At 42.1% G+C, this 18,962-nt stretch overlaps 1 protein-coding gene across 3 annotated transcripts in view; it reads left to right on the top strand.

Moving 5' to 3' along the window:
• LOC115205053 (ETS-related transcription factor Elf-1) overlaps nt 1–18,962 on the top strand; it is an 84,303-nt gene that overhangs the window by 53,820 nt on the left and 11,521 nt on the right. For all 3 annotated transcript variants that reach the window (XM_029770623.1, XM_029770624.1, XM_029770622.1), the window contains exons 3-8: nt 12,879–13,050; nt 13,236–13,340; nt 13,645–13,800; nt 14,088–14,171; nt 14,865–15,057; nt 17,022–17,402. In XM_029770623.1, coding sequence (XP_029626483.1) covers nt 12,879–13,050; nt 13,236–13,340; nt 13,645–13,800; nt 14,088–14,171; nt 14,865–15,057; nt 17,022–17,402 — 1,091 coding nt within the window. The remainder of the gene's footprint in view (nt 1–12,878; nt 13,051–13,235; nt 13,341–13,644; nt 13,801–14,087; nt 14,172–14,864; nt 15,058–17,021; nt 17,403–18,962) is intronic.

The raw sequence follows: 18,962 nt of genomic DNA, 5'->3' as shown, positions 1-18,962 counted from the left end.
CTTGGCTGCCCCACCACCATTGTTATTGTTTTTGTAGCCGAGCTGAGGAGCATGGTAAAAATATTGCAGTACATATTGTGCTCATCTATGGCAATGATGTCATAGGGGACAAAACATTGTTTGGTCATTGTTTGCAGTAACTTTGTTGTTGTAATATCGCAAACGGATGTGGCTGTTTCACCATTAAGGACAGATAATATTGAGAAAAATACTGAAAGGATTTGCGAAACAAAGATTATTTAAACCAAAACTGACTTATAAATGTAACTTTCAATAAACAACATGGTCAGAGGGATTTGAACAGGGAAGTCAGCAAGCCAGCGGGTCAGAGGCTTTACTGTCTTTGTGACGTGATGGAGAGAAGGAGTGGAGGAGGAAGGGATGGCAGGGAGAGGACTGGGAAATGGAGTGTGGGCTGTTGGCAGGACAGAGACGGAAAGTGTGAGGGACCTGGGCCCCGTTTCCCAAAAGCATCTTAAGACTAAATTCATCGTTAGAACCATTGGGAAACCGGGCCCAAGAGTTAGGACTCTTTTAGTATGCGTGGGAGAAGACGGTGGGGCTTTGCCAGGACCTGTCAATTTAGGGCACAAAGGTTACTCTGTGTGTGCTTGTGTGTCTCTGTGTGTGTATGTATGTAGATGTGGAGGGACGAGTCGTCATTGGATCCTCTTGCCTGAATAGCACTGGTTCAGGCCTAACCAGACAGACCTGTTGTGGGAGGCTGTTTGTGAGGTGACGCGCTAATTTCACTGAGAAGCCTACCATTGTTTGGAAATAACACAGGCTTTCTCTTGGGTTCCTCCCTGTGCCCACTCAGTCAATTACCTGAGGATTACATTGCCTGTCCACGTGGTAGCCGGAAAAAATATCTTAAAATAGCACTGGGATAACTTATTCACATTTAGCGCTAATGCTAACGAAGGTGGCTATTTTGTTTTCGCTGGAGCTAGCTTGTCTGAAGGGTTTATCTTTCTGTATGGGGGCTGTTGGAATCAAAGAAAGCCACAGCAAGCCTAGCCTGTTGGACTGTAATGATTAGCCTTGTTATATTGGATTTTACAGTCAATAAGTAGCTCCCTGAGTCAGGGCCATGGTGTAATGACTTCAGAATGATGTTTAGCTCAGTTTAGTGTCTGAAAGCTTCTATTATAGAGTTCTATGGAAGCCTGGTGTGGTCATACACATTTACACCCATTCACATTTTTTTACTGAATAGTAATTCAATTACAGCACAATTACAGCACCCCATTTTAAGTATTTCAGTTGTTATCTGTGGTGTGGCTATGCAGTGGTGTCATGCCCATAGGGGGCAAATGCATGTGCCCCCTCAGATTTGTCCTGTTTTAGAATTTTTCAGATGTTAAATTAATTACTAAACGTTTTATCATAATTATTTATATAAAGATCTGTCAGCGGTATTTTGCAATGGGGCACACTGACTGGACCAGCCCCCCCACCTCATTCTCCCTAGTAAGTGGTTTCTTTCAAGGTGCATGGAGAAAATAGTCCCTAGGCAGGAGGCTATATTGTCAGTGGAGGAGGAGAGAGAGAGCAGAGTGACACACACAGCGTATTATTTGATTTTAGCTGCCAGTGATGGGCAGCAGGTAAGTTTGTAAATTAATTTGATCAAGCTATGTAGCCTATTGATTCGTTCTTGATGAATAAGTAAAACATTTTTTTTTGTTTCTCTGTAAGACTAGCCACCTAGCAATTTTCTGAAGTTGGCTTAAGCTAGCCAGCTAGATAGTTTTACAATCTCACAACCTCATAGCTAGATACCAAGGCATTTCAGGCTATCAATCAAGTTAGAGTAGCTTGTCTAACTATCTTACAGTGCCTTCAGAAACTATTCATACCTCTTGACTTATTCCACATTTTGTTGTGTTGCACCCTGAATTCAAAATTGATTAATTTTTTAAAATGTTTTATCTCACTTACCTACACACTATACCCCATAATGACAAAGTGAAACATGTTTTTATAAATTTTAGCAAATGTATAAAAATGTAATATAGAACAATCTAATTTACATAGGTATTCACACCCCTGAGTCAATACTTTCTAGAATAACCTTTGGCAGCAAGCTCTCTAAGAGCTTTCCACACCTGGATTGTACAACATTTGCCCATTATTCTTTTCAAAATTCTTCAAGCTCTGTCAAGTTGGTTGTTGATCATTGCTAGACAGTTTTCAGGTCTTGCCATAGATTTTTAAGTTGATTTAAGTAAAAACTGAACCTCGGCCACTCAGGAACATTCACTTTCTTCTTGGTAAGCAACTCCAGTTAAAATTTGGCCTTGTGTTTTAGGTTCTTCTGCTGAAAGGTGATTTCATCTCCCAGTGCCTGTTGGAAAGCAGACTGAACCAGGTTTTCCTCTAGGATTTTGTATGTGCTTAGCTTTATTCCGGTTTTTTTCTATCCTGAAAAAAACCTCTCCAGTCCTTTTTTATTTATTTTTTATTTCACCTTTATTTAACCAGGTAGGCAAGTTGAGAACAAGTTCCTTAATAACCTCTACGGGCTACGGGGGCAGTATTGAGAATTTTGAAAAAAATATGTGCCCATTTTTAACTGCCTCCTACACCAACTCAGAAGCTAGGATATGCATATTATTAACACATTCGGATAGAAAACACTCTGAATTTTCTAAAACAGTTTGAATGGTGTCTGTAAGTATAACAAAACTCATATTGCAGGCAAAAACCTGTGAAAAATAGATTTAAAAAAATGGGAATTTTGTGACTGTACTATTTAGTGTCATTGTTTTATAGATACCATAGTGAGAAAGGATTCAGTTCGCAACTCCTACGGCTTCCACTAGATGTCAACGATCTTTATAAAGTTGTTTGAAGCATCTGTGATGAATACAGACCGAATTAGAATGCAGGGAAGTTGACACGTCATCACTTCATTTTTTGCGCCTGCGCATAAATCTGAGAAGAGTGTGTTTGTCATAATCGTTTATCTAGACACTTGATAGGTTGTGTGAAAATATTACTGATGTTTACTGATGTTTCACGTTAAAAATGGACCAAAAGATTAATGCTAAACAACGTTTGACATGTTTGAACAAACATAAATAGATTATTTACTAGGTTTTTTTTAGCTTTTCGGCGTGACTTTACACCCCCCCACCACGTTTTGTGGGAGCCTACTGAACGCTAACTATTTGGTGTTATTTGGACATAAATTATGAACTTTGTTCTGGACCTGGGATTCCTGGCAGTGCCTTCTGATGGAGATAATCAAAGGTAAGGGGATATTTACAATGTTATTATCGATATTAGATGATGCTAACTGTATAGCTTAGCTTATTGTTCTTAGCATAGTACCCCGTTTATTGCAAAATGTGATTTCCCAGTAAAGTTATTTTGAGATCTGGCCATTCGGTAGCAATTACGAGATGATAATATATTATTCTTTGAATGACAATATTATAATTTACCAATGTTTTCGAATAGTAATTCCGTGATTTGTAATGCTGGATTCACTGGGAGCATTCGAGCCGAAAAAAATTCTGAATTTCACCGCGACTGTAAATGCTGTTTTTGGATATAAATATGAACTTGATGGAACTAAAAATGCATGTATTGTATAACATAATGTCCTATGAGTGTCATCTGATGCAGATTGTCAAAGGTAAGTGCATAATTCTAGCTAGTTTTCTGTCTGTTGATGCCCTTCTTTGAATTGGCTAAACATTACACACAGCTATTGTCAATGTACTCTCCTAACATAACCTAACTTTATGCATTCTCCGTAAAGCCTCTTTGAAAATCGGACAGCATGGTTAGATTTACGAGATGTGTATCTTTCAAATGGAGGAAAATAGTTGATTATTTGAGTATTTGAAATGATTACTCTTGCAGTTTTGAATTCCCCGCCATGGTCACATGACAATGAATCCCAATACCGGGATAAGATCGGGATAAGATCCCCAACAGGTTTTAACGATTACAAGCATACCCATAACATGATGCAGCCACCATTATGCTTGAAAATATGGAGAGTGCTACTCAGTAATGGGTTGTATTGGATTTGCCCCAAACATAACACTTCGTATTCAGGACAAAAAGTTAATTGCTTTAACACATTTTTAGCATTATTACTTTAGTGCATTGTTGCATGTTTTGGAATATTTTTATTCCGTACAGGCTTCCTTCTTTTCACTTATCACTGTCAATTAGGTTAGTATTGTGGAAAAACTAGAATGTTGTTGATCCATGTTCAGTTTTCTCCTATCACAGCCATTAAACTCTGTAAGTGTTTTAAGGACAGTATTGGCCTCATGGTGAAATCCCTGACCGGTTTCCTTCCTCTCCGGGATCTGAGTTAGGAAGGACGCCTGTATCTTTGTAGTGACTGGGTGTATTGATTCACCACCCAAAGTGTAATTAATAACTCTACCACAAGAGGTTGGTGGCACCTTAATTGGGGAGGACAGGCTCATGGTAATGGCTGGAGTGGTGGAATGGTATCAACTACATCAAACCCATGGTTTGATGCCATTACATACGCTCCGTTCCCAACATTATTTTGAGTCGTCCCCCCTCAGCAGCCTCCACTGAATTACTCCAACTTGCTCAAAGGGATATTCAATGACTGCTTTTTTTTAACCAATAGTTTCCCCTTCTTTGGAAAATCTCCCTGGTCTTTGTGGGTGAATCTGTGTTTGAAATTCACTGCTCGACTGTATGCGTGTGGTACAGAGATGAGGTAGTCATTCAAAAATCATGTTAAACACTGTTATTGCACACAGAGTGAGTCAATGCAGCTTATTATGTGACTTGTTAAGCACATTTTTACTCCTGAACTGATTTAGGCTTGCCATAACAAAGGGGTTGAATACTTGTTGACTCAAGACATTTCAGCTTTTAGTTTTTTTGTAAAAAATAAATAAATACATAATTCCGCTTTGACATTATGATGTGTAGGCCAGTGACACAAAATATACATTTAATCCATTTTAAATTCTGACTGTAACAACAAAGTGTGGAAAAAGTCAATGGGTGTGAATACTTTCTGAATGCACCGCAGCTAAGATAACCTATGCAGAAAAAAATAATATCTTTTTTTACATAGAATTAGGCATAATGATCATGGCTCTTGATTGCAGGAAAAAGCTGAATGCACAGACGAGTGTTTGAAAAATGCAAAATTCTTCAACTTCAACTGTCACCCCACCTCCATCTTCATGAACTTCGTGCCCCATCTAAAATAATGGGTGCATGACACCCCTGTGACTATGGGATATTTTCCATTAACTTCCTCTATTAGCCCCATTAGGGGATGTTAAAAGTATATAGGTGGGGCTAAAAATGGCGACATGGGCAGGTAAAGCAGAACCGGGTTGATTATAGGGGAACCTCTCACACACATGGGCTTGCTTTCATAGCCGAAACTGGGAACTCAGAGATGCAAATACTCCAGTGATCGTTATATCTGGTTGAGAGCAACAAAGAGGAAGATGCAGCCAATATGGCCTTTGTGTAATTCGTACTAAATACCATACTCTGTTTTGCACCTTTCATTATCTTGTTGAGATAGTTGAGTGTCTTTTGGCTAATAGGAAAGTTAGCTAGCTGGCTACCCACTGGGCAAAAACTGGTTGGCGTGGTTTCCACGTCATTTAAAACAAATTCTATGTGATGACTCTGAATCAACGTGGAAAATGGATTAGATTTGCCAAAAGTAATAAACGTAAGGGAATTTTGTATTTTTTTCATCCAACTTTTAACCTAAATCAAATAACATGGTGATATGTTTTATTGATTTCATGTTGAATTCATGTTAGTTGACAACCAAATGCAAATCAAAGCTAGAAATGACGTCTGTGCCCAGTAGGTAACTCTTTGGTCCTGCTTTGTGGCAAACCCCACCGGTGCTTTGTTGAAACTGAGCCCCATTATGTCAAAACAACAACAACAGACAGACATAGACGTCTTCTGCCCCGTCAGCAGAATCTGTGTTGGTTTCAGTTTGTCTGGTCTGGTTCTACTAGGGAGGGGAGACAGTGTGGTGTTAATGCACAGACGAGTAAACTCAGTAGACTTACTGGTGCTCTCTTTGTCTGGTTACTAAAACATGCACACACACAAGGTCACATGGGGCTCCCGACCGACCGAGATATCTGGTATTGTGTCTAGCTACTATAGTCTGAGAACATGCTGTTGTGTCAATTAAATTTCAGCTTTTACAGGCAAAGGACACACCAAATGGCATTCTTTATCTTTATATGTCCCAAGTGGAGGTCCCAAATGGTCTCGTGGCCCACTGTTGACCATTGATTCTGACATCATGGAAAAGCAGCTTGTTTGATGGACAGTGTTCAGAAACCTAAGATATTGTTTGTGAAGTTAATAGAACAGTCCCTGGACTCCTAGCTATGTTTACATAGTCTAATTGTTTGGTAATGACTCCTAAAGGTTGAATGATTCCACATAATGCAGTTGTCTGTGTCAGGGTGCTGTTAGTGTACTGTTAGTTTACACTACTGCTACTCTCTGTTGTTATCATCTATGCATAGTCACTTTAATAACTCTACCTACATGTACATAGTACCTCAATTACCTTGACTAACTGGTGCCCCAGCACATTGACTCTGTACCGGTACCCTGCTGTATATACTGTAGTCTCGCTATTGTTATTTTACTGCTGCTCTTAAATTTCTCGTTACTTTTATTTATTATTCTTATTTGTACTGCATTAATATTTAGGGGCTCGTAAAATCTTTAGTAAAAGTAAAAAACGCAGAACATTGTTTTGTTATTTCATTTATACCTATTTGTTGTTCATTACACCATTTTGGAATTTTAAGTCAAAATGTTGTTACTGGACTTTCAATGTGACAAGGTATTTGGCTGCTAATGTTTTTTTGGGGGGTAGTACAAAGCAGCACATAGATGATAGTCAGGCAAAGAGCTGTAGTCTGTCTCCATCTCCCGGTAATTTTCAGAAACTGACACTGAATTAATTCTTTCTCTCTGGCTGTGAGAGTGCAGGCCAAAATACTTTGCACAATTTCATTAGAGCATTTTTGGTTGTTTGATATTTAGAATAACTTAACCTAACGTAAAGGACCTGCAAGCTATGAGTCCTGCCTGCTCCATGTCCTTTTGGAGCAGGAACTGTAGTCTTTTGGGCATGTTATGGGAAAAAAACAAACAGAAAGAGATGCCATACACACAGCCTCCTTTTGTGGTGCTATTGAAGACAGGAAAATAACAGTGTGCTGACCGAAAATAAAATCTGTCTTTACTCCACAAGGAGTCACCGAATGAGAGATAAGAGAAGCTAATCTGGGAAACAAACTGCTATGTCACATTGGTAGACCTACTGTAGACAGTGTTTCCCCTACCATTATATAGAGCCAAGTGGGAAACCCCACCTATAGGTCTGTTCACAAAAATATTTATATTTAAATAGACCCTGAATGTTTGTTTGCAACCCCTCTGGAAAATAAGATAGGGGTAACACTGGTGGACGCGGTAAGTGTTGAAAGTGTTGCCAAGTGAGCTTTGTCGCCACACGCAACAGTTTCTCATATGGCCGTCATACGGTTTGGCCAGAGCTCTGTCAATTTCCTTAGTTGAGAAATGTCAGCTCTTCCTGTGTTGAGAAATGTTGTGCTGGAAATGAGGGGGTGTGTCTGGAATTCCCAGCAATAAGAATGTCCCAGTGGGCCACTGAAACACTGTTGAAATGAGCTCTCCCTCAAATCAAATCAATGCAAACAACATTTTATTGGTCACATTCACATATTTAATAGATATTTTATATATATATATATATATATATATATATATATATAAAAAATCTCCCCAATTTCCTGGTATCCAATTGGTAGTTACGGTCTAGTCTCATTACTGCAAGTCCCATATGGACTCGGGAGAGGTGAATGTCAAGAGCCGTGTGTCCTCTGAAACACAACCCAAAGAAAGCCGCACTGCTTCTTGACACAATGCCCACTTAACCCAGAAGCACCAATGTGTCAGGGGAATCACCGCACACCTGGCAACCGTGTCAGTGTGCACTGCCCACCACAGGAGTCACTAGCTCACAATGGGACAAGGACATCCCTGCCAGCCAAATCCTTCCCTAACCCAGACAACGCTGGGACAATTGTGCACCGCCCCATGGGTCTCCTGGTCGCAGCCAGCTGCGACAGAGCCTGGACTCAAAGCCAGAATCTCTAGTGGCACAGCTAGCACTGCGATGCAATGCCTAGACCACTGCGCCACTTGGGAGGCCTTAGCAGATGTTATTGCGGGTGTAGTGAAATGCTTGTGGTCCTCGCTCCAACACTGCAGTAGTATCTAACAATTCACAACAATACACACCAATCTAAAAGTAAAAGAGTGGAATAAAAAAATATAGAAATATTAGATTGAGCAATGCCGGAGTGGCATTGACTAAAATACAGTAGAATAGAATACAGTATATACATATGAGATGAGTAAAGCAGTATGTAAACATTATTTAAACCTTATTAAAGTGACTCGTTTTCCATTATTAAGTGATGGCTCTTTAACAGTCAGATGGCCTTGAGATAGAAGCTGTTTTTCAGTCTCTCTGTCCCAGCTTTAATGCAGCTGTACCGACCTTGCCTTCTGGATGATAGTCAGGGTGAACAGGCCTTGGCTCGTGTGGTTGATGTCCTTGATGATCTTTTTGGCCTACCTGTGACATCAGGTGCTGTAAGTGTCCTGGAGGGCAGGTAGTTTGTCCCTGATGATGCGTTGGGCAGACCCCAACACCCTCTGGAGAGCCCTGTGGTTGCGGTCTGTGCAGTTGCCGTACCAAGCGGTGATACAGCCCGACAGGATGCTCTCAATTGTGCATCAGTAAAAGTTTGGTTTTAGGGGCCAAGCCACATTTCTTCACCCATCTGAGGTTGAAGAGGAGTTGTTGTGTCTTCTTCACAACACTGTCTGTGTGGGTGGACCATTTCAGATCGTCAGTGGTGTACGCCGAGGAACTTGAAGCTTTCCACCTCCTCCACGGTGGTCCTGTCGATGTGGATAGGTGCGTGCTCCCTTTGCTGTTTCCTGAAGTCCACGATCAGCTCCTTTGTTTTGTTGACGTTGAGTGAGAGGTTATTTTCCTGGCACCACTGTCCCAGGGCCCTCACCTCCTCCCTGTAGGCTGTCTCGTCATTGTTGGTAATCAGGCCTACCACTGTTGTGTCATCTGCAAACTTGATGATTGAGTTGGAGGCGTGCGTGGCCACGCAGTCATGGGTGAACAGGGAGTACAGGAGGGGGCTGAGCACGCACTCTTGTGGGGCCCCTGTGTTGAGGATCAGCGAAGTGGAGGTGTTGTTTCCTACCTTCACCACCTGGGAGGCGGCCCGTCAGGAAGTCCAGGACCCAGTTGCAGAGGGCGGGGTTCAGACCCAGGGCCCCGACTTTAATGATGAGCTTGGAGGGTACTATGGTGTTGAATGCTGAGCTATAGTCAATGAACAGCATTCTTAAATAGGTATTCCTCTTGTCCAGAGGGGATAGGGCAGTGTGCAGTGCGATGGCGATTGCATCGTCTGTAGATCTATTGGGGCGGTAAGCAAATTGAAGTGGGTCTAGGGTGTCAGGTAAGGTGGAGGTGATATAATTCTTAACTAGCCTCTCAAAGCACTTCATGATGACAGAAGTGAGTGCTACGGGGCGATAGTCATTTAGTTCAGTTACCTTCGCTTTCTTGGGTACAGGAATAATAGTGGACATATTGAAGCAAGTAGGGACAGCAGACTGGGATAGGGAGAGATTGAATATGTCCGTAAATACTCCAGCCAGCTGGTCTGCGCGTGCTCTGAGGACACGGCTAGGGATGCCGTCTGGGCCGGCAGCCTTGCGAGGATTAACGAGCTTAAATGTCTCACGTCGGCCACGAAGAAGGATAGCCCACATTCCGGCCGTGACCGGGAGACCCATGAGGCGATGCACAATTGACCCAGCATCGTCTGGGTTACGGGAGGGTTTGTCCGGGAGACCCATGAGGGGGGTCCTTCTGGAATTTCCTTGTCCCATCGTTCTCTAGCAACTCTTTGTGGTGGGCCGGGCACCTGCAAGCTGAAGTACAGCGTTTCCTCCGACACATTAGTGCGGCTGGCTTCCAGGTTAAGCGAGCAGTGTGGCTTGGCGGGGTCGTGTTTCGTGAGATGCGTGGCTCTCGACCTTCGCCTCTCGAGTCAGTAGTGGAGTTGCAGCAATGGGACAAGACTGAAGAAATTGGGCAGAAAAAAGGGCTAAAAGTAAAAAAAAAAATTTAAGAACTGCAACGCTGCTGGATTTTTCACGCTCAACAGTTTCCCGTGTGTATCAATAATGGTCCGCCACCCAAAGGACATCCAGCCAACTTGACACAACTGTGGGAAGCATTGGAGTCAACATGTGTCATCATCCCTGTGGAACACTTTCCATGCCCCGACGAATTGCGGCTGTTCTGAGGGCAAAAGGGTGTGCAACTCAATATTAGGAAGGTGTTCATAATGTTTTGTACACTCAGTCTTGTACAAAATCAGTTGAAAATTATCTAGCGTTATTACCAGCAGTTTACATCAATTCTTGCTAGGTTGGTCCAATGAGAAATATGGGTTTACGTAGATACAGCGGGAAGAAAAAGTATGTGAACCCGTTAGAATTACCTGGATTTCTGTATAAATTGGTCATAAAATGTTATCTGATCTTCATCTAAGTCACAACAATAGACAAACACAGTCAGCTTAAACTAATAACACACAAACAATTATAATTTTTAATGTCTTTATTTAACACACCATGTAAACATTCACAGTGCAGGTTGGAAAAGTATGTGAACCCTTGGATTTAATAACAGGTTGACCCTCCTTAGGCAGCAATAACCTCAACCAAACATTTTCTGTAGTTACGGATTGGACCTGCACCACAGTCAGGAGGAATTTTGGACCATTCCTCTTCACAAAACTGTTTCATTTCAGAAATATTCTTTGGATGTCTGGTGTGAACCACTCTCTTGAGGTCATGCCACAGCATCTCAATCAGGTTGAGGTCAGGACTCTGACTGGGCCACTCCAGAAGGTGTATTTTCTTCTGTTGAAGCCATTCTGTTGTTGATTTACTTCTGTGTTTTGGGTTGTTGTCATGTTGCATCATCCAACTTCTGTTGATCTTCAATTGACGGACAGATAGCCTTACATTCTCACGCAAAATGTCTCGATAAACTTGGGAATACATTTTTCCGGCGATGATAGCAAGCTGTCCAGGCCCTGAGGCAGCAAAGCAGCTCCAAACCATGATGCTACCTACACCATACTTTACAGTTGGTATGAGGTTTTGATGTTGGTGTGCTGTGCCTTTTTCTCTCCACACATAGTGTGCTCCTTCCAAACAACTTAACTTTAGTTTCATCTGTCCACAGAATATTTTTCCAGTAGCGCTATGGAACATCCAGATGTTCTTTTGCGAACTTCAGACTTGCAGCAATGTTTTTTTTGGACAGCAGTGGCTTCTTCCGTGGTGTCCTCCCATGAACATAATTCTTGTTTAGTGTTTTACGTATCGTAGACTCGTCAACAGAGATGTTAGCATGTTCCAGAGATTTATTTAAGTCTTTATTTGACATTCTAAGATTCTTCTTAACCTCATTGAACATTCTGCGCTGTGCTCTTGCAGTCATCTTTGCAGGATGGCCAGTCCTAGGGAGAGTAGCAACAGTGCTGAACTTTCTCCATTTATAGACAATTTGTCTTACCGTGGACTGATGAACATCAAGGCTTTTAGAGATACTTTTGTAACCCTTTCCAGCTTTATGCAAGTCAACAATTCTTAATCTTGGGTCTTCTGAGATCTCTTTTGTTCGAGGCATGGTTCACATCAGGGAATGCTTCTTGTGAATAGCAAATTAAAATTTTGTGAGTGTTTTTTATAGGGCAGGGCAACTCAAACCAACATCTCCAATCTCGTCTCAATGATTGTACTCCAGGTTAGCTGACTCCTGACTCTAATTAGCTTTTGGAGAAGTCATTAGCCTAGGGGTTCACATACTTTTTCCAACCTAAACTGTGAATATTTAAATGATGTATTCAATATAGACAAGAAAAATACAATAATTTGTGTGTTATTAGTTTAAGCAGACTGTGTTTGTCTGTTGTTGTGACTTAGATGAAGATCAGATCTAATTTTATGACCAATTTATGCAGAAATCCAAATAATTCCAAAGGGTTCACATACGTTTTCTTGCCATGTCTCATGTCTGTGTCTCTGTATGTGAAACGAGTATGAATAATTTATAAGTAAGTCATACCTTTTTGTTCACCTGCATGTGGACAAAGCCAATGTGTGAGATATATCAGAACAATCGTAAAAGCCCAGTGTGTAGGCCTACATGAACTTTACCATGGCTGAGACTCAGATTCTTCACTTTAAAATGTATACCAAACAAAACCATTGGTTTCAAAGTTTAACAAACAATATAACTCTATGCGCAAGGACTTTTACAAATCTCCACAGAAAATGTAACAAAAACACATTTACCAGAAGAACTGTGCAGATTTAACGTTTGGTAACAGAATAAAATGGAGATTTTACCGTAATTCTGTTACTGTAATAAACTTTGCATCTGCACAGTTTTTCCAGAATTATTATTATTATTTTTTTTACTGTGAAAATTGTTTGAAGTAGTCATTGTGCATGGAGCTGTATCGTTTGTAAAACTTTGAATTCAATGGTTTTTGTTTGGAATACATTTTAAATGTAAAAATTAGTTGCAGCATAATATTGTTATCGTGGAATTGCCCATAAGATAAAAACGAAGCAATATACATACACATGTAATTCTGTGATCTAACGTCTGTGGTCTCTGACTGAGTCTTCTGTTGGTCTCTCTGTGTGTCCAGCTGGATGACCCGTCCGTGTTTCCAGCTGTCATTGTAGAGCAGGTGCCCGCCGCTGACCTGATGCAGGTCTACTCGGGCATGGAATCGGACGAGGTGGCCAACGGCATCATGGTGGACACCACTCTACACGTGGTGGAGGAGCCCATTATGGTCGGAGACGTGGGCCTCTCAGGTGAGGGGGAAGAGGAGATGATACTTTACACATGCATGCCTAGGGGATAGGGGCTAGGGTTGTTTCCAGACAGGGCCTGGTATTACCTAGAATTCACCCTTAGTGATTGTAACATCCTTTCAAGTTTGTCTTAAAATCTGTCTGTTTCATGTTCTGATGACAATCCCTGTCTGATTGGCCAATAGAAACGACGGTGTCAGGCACAGAGGACAGCATGGAGACCAACGAGGCTGCGGCAGCCCTTCTCAACATGGAGTCACCAAACAACATCCTGGACGAGAAGCGCATGAGTACGATTTTTGTTGTTTTGTTGTTGCTACTTGCTAGGAGGGAGGTTAGGGGAAGGAGTATTTTTTTATCTTTTGGTACCACTTGTTTGTTAACTGAATCCATTTTCTACCTTAAAGCATTTACCACTTTCAAAACATTGTTAAAACATACAAGTTTTTGATGAAGGCTATTTGTAGGCAGTTTCATTTGTAGTATTTTCACCTATTCCCATAATTATCTCTGGCTGTTGCTTTAGTTCACAGTCTCATAATATTACATAACTGGGAGTAATATTGGCTGTACTACTTCTTTCTATTGTTGTAGTTCACACCTATGGGACCATGTTGGAGTCTGACTACACCTACATCCCTCTTCGGCCGGAGGCCAATGGCTGCATGGATGTATCGCTGGACGAGGAAACATCCTCCATGGACGAGATCCCTCAGAAGAGCGTTTCCAAACCACAAAGGAAAACTAAAGGTACTGCAGGGGGTCCTCCTGGACTGTAGTGTTACAAAACATTAGGTTGTCAAACAGTGTTATTTAGTCTTGTTTTTGACCTTCTAGATTAAAATATTCAATTTACACTCATGTTTCGAAGAGATTTTTTAAGAGTTACGCAGGAGTGCATTGGTAAATATATGTGCTTATTAGCCACAGCTTACAGCCTTATTAGCACACTGACAGTGTTTTTATTTAGCCACTGACAGTGATGTGCTTAATTTGGTGTCACAGTTTTGACCTTAATAACACTTCTCCCGTCTTAGTGCGCAAGCCGCGGGCGGTGCGTCCATGCTCCCCCATCACCACTCCCAGCCTGCCACTCAGGAAGAAGAGCAAGGAGGGCAAAGGTGAGCGTTCTTCTTAGCCAGCTCACTTCTCGAAAAACAGTAAATCAAAATCAAGGTCTCTACTGGCCCTGTCTCAACTGACTCACCTGTTGAAAAAAACAGCCAATTGAAATCAAGGTCTCTCTCTTGGCCTATTATGTGGGCTAATGTGCATGTTTCTGTCTGTAGAGTGGTGCAGTCAGCAACCAGCAGCCCATTTAGTCCAGTTGGGCTGGACCTCAGCTTGCTAATTGATGGGGTACTCTCAAAGTGCTGTGTCTCACAGGGATATAACTGTAATTGCGGCTATGCGTTCCCTTGCACAGCAGAGAGAGGGGATGGGGAGAGGGGGTTGGTTCAGCCGGACACGTATACAAGTGGCTGCTGGAGGGGTTGCTGTTTCTAAACACTTCTGGTCCTAACCGTTTCACAAACATGAGTAATCTACTGCCAGAGCCCCATCCAATTTTCCAACCCTAGATACACACACACACACACACACACACACACGCGATGAGAACGGCAAATTAATTAATTTAGGTTATGGGGAGGGAGTGCTTTAATTGCGTCTCTGCCTATTTTTTCCTTTGTTAGGTAAAACCTCTGCAATGCTAAATTAATTATGGACGGGTGTAGCAGAGCTCCAAGCTCACATGCACTGTATTAGGCTCACATGTTAAAATGGCAAATTCCTCTTTTCTCCCCTCTACATAGGGAACACCGTCTACCTATGGGAGTTCCTCCTGGCCCTGTTGCAGGACAAGAACACCTGTCCCAAGTACATCAAGTGGACGCAGAGGGAGAAGGGCATCTTTAAGCTGGTGGACTCCAAGACTGTGTCCAAACTGTGGGGCAAGCATAAGAACAAACCCGACATGAACTATGAAACCATGGGCAGGGCACTCAGGTGAGAGGAGTGTTATTACACACATGGTGTTGGCCTACATCATAGTGTTCGGAAACCAATAACTAGCCTACGGATTTTGCTGCACTCGTTATGTTTAGGGGTCTTAGGCCGAGCTACATGGCCTGTAACCTGATTTGATGTGTTCATAAATGTGAGAAGTAAGCATATGCAAACAGGTATTGAACGCATGTGCCCAGGGAGACAGCCACCTTACCTTAGGTCCAGGGCCAGCACAGTCATGACTCCCATGATTGTCCACCAGATTAATATTTGTTTAAAGTGGTGATCCCAAAATAAATATATACAAAAAGAAAACTACAAGGTGAAACATAGTCAATTGCACAACTGGATGCATTCAAACGAAATGTGTCTTACACAGACTTTCCCACCTTGGGGATTCAAACCAGTGATCTTTCAGTTATTGGCACAACACTCTTAACCACTAGGCTACCTGCCGCTCCTTACAAAGAGTCATTCCAAAACTAAAGAGGCTAACTAACACAAAACCGCATCAAACACTGGTAGGCCAAGTTCTCTGGCCTACAGATTGCCAATCATCCTGACAGCTCCCACCTTTGGACTTAATGGGATACTTCGGGATTTTGGCAATGAGGTCCTTTATCTACTTCCCCAGAGTCAGCTGAACTCGTGGATAACATTTGTATGTCTTCGTGTCCATTATGAAGGAAGTTAGAGGTAGAGGTAGTTTTGCGAGCCAAAGCTAACTAGTGTTAGCACAATGACTGAAAGTCTATGAGTTTCTACTAGCATGCTAGCATATCGCATTAGCGCAATGACTGGAAGTTTATGGGTATCTCTAACTTCAGCCCTTGACTCTAGTTCGTGCTGCCGTCTGGGGATGCAGTGTGAAAGTGCACGGTAGTGTGTTTGTCTATGTCCTAACACTAAACTTGTAAGTGAGGACTTGGTGCACCGTATATTCTTTAGGTTAAGTGTTACTTGATGTGTTCGCTCCCGTGTGCTGGCTAAGGGCACAGATGACAGACGGGTAGGATTCCAGTCGAGGTGGTTTAATAAAGCTGAATATGCACAGGCACGGAACAGCACCGCACAGTGTATGTAGTACGGATGGGCTACGGCAACTAACTTGCTTCAACCAAAGTGTGTGTGGTATATCAACAAGGACGCACACTGGCCTTGGCTAACACAATGAAAGCTAACTGGTGGGAAAACTCAAGGATGGCTGGAGCTTTCTCTCACTTGACTTCTCTGGAGCTGATCTTCTTCTCAAAGCTCTGGTATGATGAACTAACATTACTGATATAATTAACTACCAATACTTCACAGCCTTTTGTACAAAACTACCCCTCATATCATAACAATAGAAATACATAATTGGCCCGCACAGTTAAGAAGGGTATCATGCTAAAATGTCTGTGCACCTGTTGCAGTAAAAAGCACTACAAAAAGTAAAACATATAATAAGTGCTTCTAGATCACATAGACGCCAAAACGCACATACAGTATATGGTGTCGTACCGACATTGTGTTATTTCTGCACTTGAGGACGACACTATCTCAACTCACCCCATCCCCATCTCGAAGGCAGTATAATAACATCAATGAAACATACTGAGAATTTGTTTTAATACAGTGAGCAAGGCACTGGGTGTCAGGCAGACAAGTCTGGCTGACATCTACAAATAGAAGAGCCCACACAAAAGGTTATTATGGACCCCAGACATCCTTTGTACCAGGACTTTAAGTCACATATGAGGTCAACATTATCAAGGACCAGGTTATAAAACAAATAGAGCAAAGAAGTCATCTATTCCAGTGTCACCTTATTCAAGGTATTCAAGGTGGACCTTATTCAAACCTAGTCCATTATTATTCTGTTTGTAATGTTACTTCATGTTTACTCAATACCACAAACAAAATGTCCTCCAAAGGGACAACTAAATCATGATCTTACCTTAACTGTGACTACTCTCCCTCCTAAGGTATTACTACCAGCGCGGTATCCTGGCTAAGGTGGAGGGCCAGCGGCTGGTCTACCAGTTTAAAGAGATGCCTCCTGATCTAGTGGTGATAGATGATGAGGACACATGCCCCGAACTCAGCGCTGGCTATGGGGGTCAGCGCCCCAGCCATCACGGCCGGGGAATGGGGGGCCGTGGAGGCCCCAGAGGCGGTCACGGAAAAAACCATGCTCATGGGCGCCATCCTATATCGGTAAAACAAGTGAAGAGAGAGCCCATTGATATGGATGGAGGGCTGTACCATGAGGTCAACGGGACACATGCAGAACAGATGATCCAGACGGTCCACGTGCTGCAGCCCAACCAGGGGGCGGCTGTGCCGGCCTCCTCACACAACTCGAGGTAACAGATGGATGGACATATGTACACACACACATGCATACACTCGCACGCATATCCATACACACGCAGATGCAAACATGCGCACGCATACATGCACACGCACACACAAACACACGTAACATAGTGAACCGTGGCTATTGGACCTAGGCCTGGGAAAATATCTTCCAAAACAGTGTAATCCCAAATCTCAAAAAACAGAGACAGCACCCGCACTAGCATTACCAGCAACAACAACCTCATTGCTTACATAATTTATGGTAGCCTAACGCCACCACTATCACCAAAACAACAACAGTGACACATCAAAGGATGTGAGCTTGGCAGGCTCATGATGCTGAAAGGACAGGAGCTGTAATACAGTACCTGCACACTTCATTTAGGAGAACGCACTTTTTGTAGAACACAGACAGATGGAAAGACAGCAGTCACACACACAGCATGATGTTAAAGAAGAAGCAGCCCATTCACTATGACATAATAAGCCAGTAGGTTCAAATCCTAAGAATACAAAAACAGAACCATTAGGTTAATCATTTCCATATCATAATACAACTATTATTTCCCATTGCAAGCATAGTATCCCAACACCAGGGTTGTGGGTTCGATTCCCATGAGGGACCAGTATGGAAAATGTATGCACTCACTACTTTAAGTTGCTCTGGATAAGAGCGTCTGCTAAATGACTAAAATGTTAAATGTTCAGCATACAAAGTAACCAGTGATCTAAAGTTTAAATGCAACAATGTTTCACACCAGGGTTGGGCTCAATTGAGAATTCCTCATAATAAATTCCTTTTGAATTGAAGTAGTAAACTGGATACAGAATTGCAATTTCAATTAAAGTAAATATAATTGAATTCTGTGAAATTCAAATGTCTATTCTAGATTAAGTATAGTCTATACAAATATACAGTGGGGGAAAAAAGTATTTCATCCCCTGCTGATTTTGTATGTTTGTCCAATTACAAAGAAATGATCAGTCTATCATTTTAATGGTAGGTTTATTTGAACAGTGAGAGACAGAATAACAACAAAAAAATCCAGAAAAACGCATGTCAAAAATGTTATAAAATGATTTGCATTTTAATGAGGGAAATAAGTATTTGACCCCTCTGCAAAACATGACTTAGTACTTGGTGGCAAAACCCTTGTTGGCAATCACAGAGGTCACACATCTGTGATTGCACACATCTCAGGAGGGATTTTGCCCCACTCCTCTTTGCAGATCTTCTCCAGGTCATTAAGGTTTCGAGGCTGATGTTTGGCAACTCGAACCTTCAGCTCCCTCCACAGATTTTCTATGGGATTAAGGTCTGGAGACTGGCTAGGCCACTCCAGGACCTTAATGTGCTTCTTCTTGAGCCACTCCTTTGTTGCCGTGTGTTTTGTGTCATTGTCATGCTGGAATACCCATCCACGACCCATTTTCAATGCCCTGGCTGAGGGAAGGAGGTTCTCACCCAAGATTTGACGGTACATGGCCCTGTCCATCATCCCTTTGATGCGGTGAAGTTGTCCTGTCCCCTTAGCAGAAAAACACCCCCAAAGCATAATGTTTCC

Source organism: Salmo trutta, chromosome 13 (genome assembly GCF_901001165.1).
Source record: "Salmo trutta chromosome 13, fSalTru1.1, whole genome shotgun sequence".
NCBI classification, from domain to species: domain Eukaryota; kingdom Metazoa; phylum Chordata; class Actinopteri; order Salmoniformes; family Salmonidae; genus Salmo; species Salmo trutta.
Note: the sequence above shows the minus strand (reverse complement) of the source record. Positions and strands in the feature narration are given on the sequence as shown.